A 7322-nucleotide genomic window follows, 5' to 3' on the forward strand; every position below is an offset into this window, starting at 1 on the left:
AGTTAAAGCTTTGACCTGTTGGTGACAATGGATGAAAAGTCAACGGATCACCAGTGTCAGTGGGATTCATCTTCTGGGGACGATAAATGTCTGTAAAAACCTTCGTGGCAATCCATCCAATAGTGGTTGAGATATTTCAGTCTGGATCAACATGGTGGATCGACCAACAGACAGACCACCCATCCCACTTGATGACATTGCCATCTCTACAGCCACACAGCCGGCATGATAAGAATACTGTTATCTACTGTATGTCAATCAGGCCAGAGTGAATGCAGCACTATGCCAAGCAACAAGCAGGAAAATTAAAAATGCAGGTGCATGAATCCTACACTGAGAACACTGAAAAAACAAACACACACTTAAACCCCCATAAAAACCTCCTCTAATTCATATGACATCTAAAAATATGAACTCTACCTCGTTTTTGCTTTTCCTTTGCTTCCGAAACGGGAAGATGCAGTAGAAGAAAAATTTAGCCCAACTGAAGACTGTGGCAAGACACCAGCCTAGTCCGCCCATTCTCTCCTGAAAACCTCCTCACGTCCTCTACTGGATAATTGCTGCTGCTCCTCTCTCCTTGTCTCCCCTCCCTCTCTAGTCTGTCCTTCAAAAACCAGAGTCCAGATGTACAAAGACCCCGAGCAGTTAGTCGTGGAAGAAAATCCTGAGAATCCTGCAGATCTGATCCAAGGAATAAGACATTTTCCTTTCGGTTTCAGTGACTACAAGTTCCCCTTAAACTGTGGTCGAAGTCTTTCCTAAATGCATCCTTCCATCACTACAGCATCTCTCCATCCTCCTTCCTCTCCTCTCTGTCTCTGGATGCTGCAGGTCCTTCCATTCAAAGCGTGAGGAGTTATAAGACAGAAGTGGGCGGAGGTGGGGTGTGTCGGGCAGAGCCGTCTGGTAAAGAAGGAGGCACTTATAGTGATGGAAAAAGGAGGCGGGGGGGGGGGATCTGCAATTTAATGTAGAAAGGGGGTGGATGGTGGAGCAGCGACAGAACAATGAATATAAGACATGTTGGATCGAGTCACAGTTAAGTCTCAGCAATTAAAATGGAGCTGTAAATACTAATTAGGATACAGGCATGAACAATATGTTACAGAAAAGGCTGTATAGATTAAAAGGTGAAGGCGTGTGGGCAGATGAGTGTACTCAGCGGAGTGTGCTGGTGCATTTGTAGCTGTCAGGGGGCCTTAATGAAGATTGTCAGCCTCAGACCAATCATACATATGGCCCGTGGTGCCTCTGAGCCTGGACACAAGCCAGCAACTGAGCTGCATGTTTTAGTTTACCTTATTAGACAAAGTGCACGGTGCATAAATGAATTGTTTCTAACTACTGAAGAACAAAATGGTGCTTTAAAAAGGCAGAAAGCTCAGACAAAAACACACAAAGGGAATCAGTACAGTTATTGAATAAGAAAACATTCTGCTGATAAAGTCAGCAATTTAACTTCTCGTTAGGAGAATTCAGAGAATCGAACCAGAACCACGTGGCTCTGTGTTTCTGGCAGCTGTCACATTAACTGAGTATCCTCACAGAACAATAAAGAGTAGCCTTGTTCCAGATCATGTCGCTGCACAGGAAGCTGCCTTCTTTGTTTCCTTTCGGGGAAATGAGAGAGGGAAGCCTCGGACGATTCGGTGAAAACACTGATAGGTAGATAGGCCTGATGCTCGATTCGGGTGCATTCTTCCTGTTTTTGTTTGCCTTTTCCAGATCCACATCCAAAACATCGTAGTAAAGTATCAGAAAAAGGTCCAATCCAACTCTTTCCTGCTGCTGGTCCAATGCAGTGTTGCAATGCAGTGGAAAACAACTGTATTTGTCCACATGAACTCATAATTCTTTATCTCAATTAATAATTTGTTCATCGTGTGCACATTTTGATACAAATACATGGATTTCTTTTGGATTTTGCCAGTTTAACAATGGTGTGTTTAGGCAGACAACCCCTGAACATAAATCATCAGATCAACCGTGCATGCTGGGTGGTCGAGGCGGATGGTGGTTCACATCCAGTCTGCGGTTTATTTTTAGGCAACAAAAGCACTGATGAAGGTTAGTGAAGATATTTTCAGCTGGTGAAACGGTCACAAAATGTAGGGTTCACTTTGGTTAAGGTTAGGTTTCAGTTCCAGAAACGACGAAAATGAATCTACAGAATTTGTGTACATAGACACGAATATTTCATTTTAAACTCATGCTGGCTGTTCATGTTCATAGATCTTATAGACCAGATTGTACCAATATTTTAAGAAACAGTTGTGATACAGGGTTGGAATAATTTATCAGTGAGCACCAATTTAGTCATCGAAAAAGTAGAAATTAGCTAATTTTATGCAGTTGAATTTGATTTTTTCTTCTCTCTCTCTCCGTCTATCCATTAAACCTGTGAGGCTCCAAGCTGGCAGTTAGCAAGCTAGTTGATTGAAGTCAACAAAGTGCACTGGTACCAATAACTCCTGTCTTACAGCCGTCTGTAAACACTGTCTTTATTTTCTGAGTTGGCTGGTCAATGATCCGAATTTGCCTCAAAAATCTACCTTCCTGCTGCAGGTGACAGCACTGAAATGAACTGATTTTGACAAACAAATGTGTTTCCCATAACAACAATAACACCAAAATACTGAGAGATGTCATGGTCAGCTATACAGCAGTTAAACAATCTTGTTAAGGTGAAGCTAGGTAATCTGGTTTCGGCACAGCCTCACCACTCCGCTTCATTCCAGCTAAAGCAGATTACACAATCCTGGCAGAGGGACAGAGAAGTTTCAGCGCGGGGGACAACATCATGCGCACTTCCTGCCTCTCTGCAGCACAAACAATGGGGCTGGTTTCACGTATCAGTCTGGCAACGTCAGGTCTGTTGTCCACTCGAGGAAACCAGACGAGAGGTTGGCGAGTTAAGGGTCATTGTTGCTGAGAGAATGAGAGGGGGGAGTGGCCGGTCGTGGCTTTAACGGGGGTGGGGGGCCTGACAGATGTTTTGGTCACAGCTGGTCGTATCTAATTTGATATTACACGTTAACAAGAGTAATGCTTCTGATATCTGGGCTACTCTTATCCGCCCAGGAGTTATATCATCCAATTTGTCCAAAAACATTAGAACTGTCATTTCTGTAGGGTAATAAAAAAATGTAAGTGGAGGTAAACTTTGAAATTGTGGCACTGACTCGATTTTGCATTCAGTGCCAGTCACCCACAGCCTCTTCATCAGATGTATTACATGCAGACCTGGTGCTACACTGCAGCTCACTGCAGCCTCTGATGAAACTGTGCACCTGATCCCATATTTCAGATATATTTCAGCAGAGTGCCAAGCCTTAGCCGAACCTCAATGACATCATGCAGCCGCTTTTTAACACTCTGTATGCACACGGCGGCTGTGAGACTCCATTATTCTCATAATATAAGCTGACATCCAGAGAGTCGGTCCAGAGTCTGGTGGCTGGTCGCTGCTGCAGAGGCAGAGCACATTTAAAAGGAAGTTAACTAATAGCCAATAATAACATTTGCATTGGAGTCTCGTTTTTTTTCAAATATTGCTTTTCATGTTGCTGCCCCCCAACAAAGTGGCTGTGATTGATGCCGCAATTATCCCCTGGCCCTCCCTCTATTGATCCAAGGCGCCTGTATTTTTTGGGATCAGGAGCTTGGAGAATGTGGCTGAGAGCCACGGGGAATTAAGTGAAAGCTCATTTCATCTTTGAACACAGTGAAGAGATTTGCTCCATCCTAATACGGCAGATGGAAAGAGTTTTGGCGAATTGGCAAATCGTGGCAAATTTAAGGCGGGACTGGTGACAGGAATTGGAGCGCAGTAATACATCCTGGTTTAAGAAAGGCTGTTTAACCAAAGCCTCTCAGAAGAAGGGACAAAGACTGACAAAGCCTCCCGGGCACAGGCTCAAATCTCAGTGACTGTATGCAAGTGATACTGTAACTCCACCCTGTGATAATGTTGTCTGGTGAGACACGATAACGAATATTCAGAATTTGATGCCATGCGGTGGAAATCTGTGTTGTTTTTCCTGAACGAGATTTTTTTTGGTGCCCAATCTCATTTCCAATTTCCAGAACAGAATCACTGGACAGTAGGGTAGTGGGTGAAATGGGTCAACCCCTCAAGACCCTCATACGTCATCAGTTGTAATCGATGGCGTTTATGTAAACAGACGCGTCCATATATTTCCAATATGCCGTCTTCTCTTGTGTTACTGTGGCAAACCAGTGCTCCTACCCCACTGGTCTGCAGCTGATATTTGAGGAGTGGTCAGAGATGGGAAGTAATAAAGCATTTCTCAGGTATCTGTACTTTACTTGAGTGATTTTTTCTGACAACATTTTACTTTCATTTCCCTCATTTTAACACAAATATCTGTCCTTTCTACTCCTTTTTCACTTTGTTGCTGCACAGGACTTCCTGGGAATGAGAATCAACAATCATTAGCTACACTTCACCCTACCCCTTTATCCCAACAGGAATCAGGACACCCTCCGCCCAGACGTGAAGATGCAAAATGGAGGGGTAGGTCTAAGTGGTAGGGGTGTATAAGTGCTCAACACCACTTTTAAAAGATTGAAAAGTGAGATAGAGAACGATGTATGACAAAGGGAGAGCATAAAGCTGTCCAAATATAAAATAACTGAGTGAACATTGCTTTTTCTCTAACAACTCACATCACTCACCATCAGTCTGATCCTGAAATCAAAGGGATTGGTGATGCATATGGCCTCTATGGAACCAACAAATCAAAAAAGCAAAGAAGTTTTTTTTTTTAAAAAAAGGGCTTCATCCTTTGCGCTGGAGTAAATTATAAATTCCAGAGGGCAGGGGTGAGCTATCTAACCTTTAATTATCAATCTACAGAAGCAGCAGGCCAAACACAAAGTACCCACAGTGACCACTTCACCTTTGCGAGCAGCAATTATCAACTGGCCCCTCAAACACCAAAGGCATGGGAGCAATCATCAGCTGCCTCATAAAAGCCCAGACGGGGCAGAAATGAACAGGATGCGGGCCAACGTGATGAAAAGGGCTGAAGGTCCCGTCACAGTGTCGAGCTGGACCAGTCTGTCTTCACTTAAACTGCAGGAACACCCATTAAGTAGACATAACATCTCGACTATATGTCCATTATATTAAAGCTTATAAACATTATAACAGGAGTCTTTGTCATGTAAATTATCTCCTCAGGAAGTGAAATTAAAGAAGAAGCCACTAAAGGTTAAATAAAGGTTAAATGAAGGTTAATTAAAGACGTCTGGTGGTCTCTCTCCTCTCCTCAATGACAGACGTGGGCCCAGCTCCACTGAAGAGAGGACGGCCCGTTGTAAAACAGTCATCAGTGTGAAAGTTATTGGCCGTAAAGTAATTAGCTGCCCAGACGCCTCCAGAGTGACACTTCAACATCAGAGGACAGGACAAAAGAGACTTACGGGCAAATGGACACAGCACAGACTGTCTCCATCTCCTCCGAGGGTCAAAACACAGACGACAGTGACACAAGGCAAAGTGTTTATGTCATCAAATAAAATAAGACACAAACAAGAGCTTTAATTAAAAGACGCCATAAAGAGCAGTTCATTTGCACTAAGTGGAAACGATACTGTCCACAGGAGAGGACGGATCAAAAACACAAACTGAGACAATCAGCCCAGACTGTAAAAATTAAATGTCTAGTGTCCGTCCTCTCAGCCGAAAAAGAAAAACAACAGGCTTCATGGGAGAACCGTTCGTATCAAGTAATTAATTCTTCAATGATGCATACGAGTGATTTCAGAGAATTTGTGGTATTCACCAGTTTTCTCATACCGTCTTTAATTGTCCCCTCAGTATGGACAGAACAGTCTTTCTTTCTTCACAGAGAAAAAACACGTCTGACTTCAGAATAACACCTTATATTGATATATAACTACAAGGAAATATATACAAGACATGCTTAAAGCAAAATCAATATTATGATTATGAGCTGCTTTTCTTTGCTGCATTATATGTAGTGTGAAACTGATCTTTTTACTCTTTGGGCAACATTTTTGTGACTCAAACTTTACCACAAGCAGAGCAGGCAGCCTCACCTCTCACAAATGCGAACCTCCTCATGAACAGGTGACATTAATCCGACTGAAACGATTTATGACAAGTTGAAACCCTCGTATGAGCTAACAGAGCTCAGAGGGAAAAAAAGCGAGAGTTCAGGATAAGATCCTTTCTTGTTTTCTAGTTTCAAAACCCTGCAAAAAGCTCAGACGCTAATCATATATCATATCATATATCATATCATCGCTGTCCACGTTCCTCAAACTTGCAGTCATTATTCTTAATGTTTTCCAGGTTTTGAGACCAAAGAGGAGCTCCTGTTCTCATTTTTGTCTTGTTTTCAGTGCAGGCAACGCAACCTTTCCACCCCCTTTAATAAAGCCTGTAAAAATCACTCTACAAGCACATATGGGTTGTGTGTGAACACACAGTCCTGCAGTGGAGCCTCCAGTCCTTGTAGAAAGCAGGTCTTAAAGTTAACACCTGTTGCTTTTTTATCCACATTTCATATCTTGTTCTGCTTTTGTGTTTTATTATGTATAACTTTTATTATTATTGCAAATGTTGAAAGCTAAACTTATTCAGATTCAACAAAGAGTTTCGATGAGTTGATTCAATGCTGGATTCAGTTCCTGTAAAAAGTTACGCCCTAAACCTAAAAGTTGTCTTTCATAGCTCACTGACATGAACGGAAAAACAGCTTACATCCTCGGACAATGGTTAGAAGTAACATTTCGTGTAGTAACATGAAGTGAAGTTGCATGTCAATAACCTAAAACAGGACAAAACCACCTGACAGCTCCTTTGACTCCACTGCAGCACTTTGTGGTCGGACTGACCTGGAGATGGGAGCGACTCTCTGACCACCCGCAGTTAAACATGACATGTTGCAACAGCACTCACCAGCCAGAGGGACATCGCCGAGCTCTCTTTGAACACACCTGGGGCGGTAATTCCCTTTTCACAGATCCGCGGCTTTCTCCAACACCGAGCAAGCTTTTCTGGGATTAACTAGGACTGTGTTATTGTCCCCTCAAAGTTGGGCGCACTGACCAAAAGAGAGCCTCACAGTCTGGCCCTTATCCTGACATACTTCCTGAGCTGCATTGTTAGCAAGGAGAGAGGAAACACACACACACACACACAGTATGGAAAGCCAGTGTCAGGAGATCAGAACATGGAAAGTGAGAACACCAGGAGCTGTTGTTTGCTCTCTGAGATTTTTCTGTTTCTTGTACTTCAGCCAAGGTCAGTGTTGAAGCCACACACA

At 43.0% G+C, this 7322-nt stretch overlaps 1 protein-coding gene across 1 annotated transcript in view; it reads right to left on the reverse strand.

Moving 5' to 3' along the window:
- The window catches only part of tns1b (tensin 1b), a 158429-nt gene extending 151382 nt beyond the window's left edge, over window positions 1–7047 (reverse strand). The window contains 1 exon segment of the mRNA XM_073473289.1: window positions 6956–7047. Coding sequence (XP_073329390.1) covers window positions 6956–6970 — 15 coding nt within the window. The 5' untranslated portion in view covers window positions 6971–7047.
- Window positions 7048–7322: the final 275 nt, after the last annotated feature.

Source organism: Pagrus major, chromosome 9 (genome assembly GCF_040436345.1).
Source record: "Pagrus major chromosome 9, Pma_NU_1.0".
NCBI classification, from domain to species: Eukaryota; Metazoa; Chordata; class Actinopteri; order Spariformes; family Sparidae; genus Pagrus; species Pagrus major.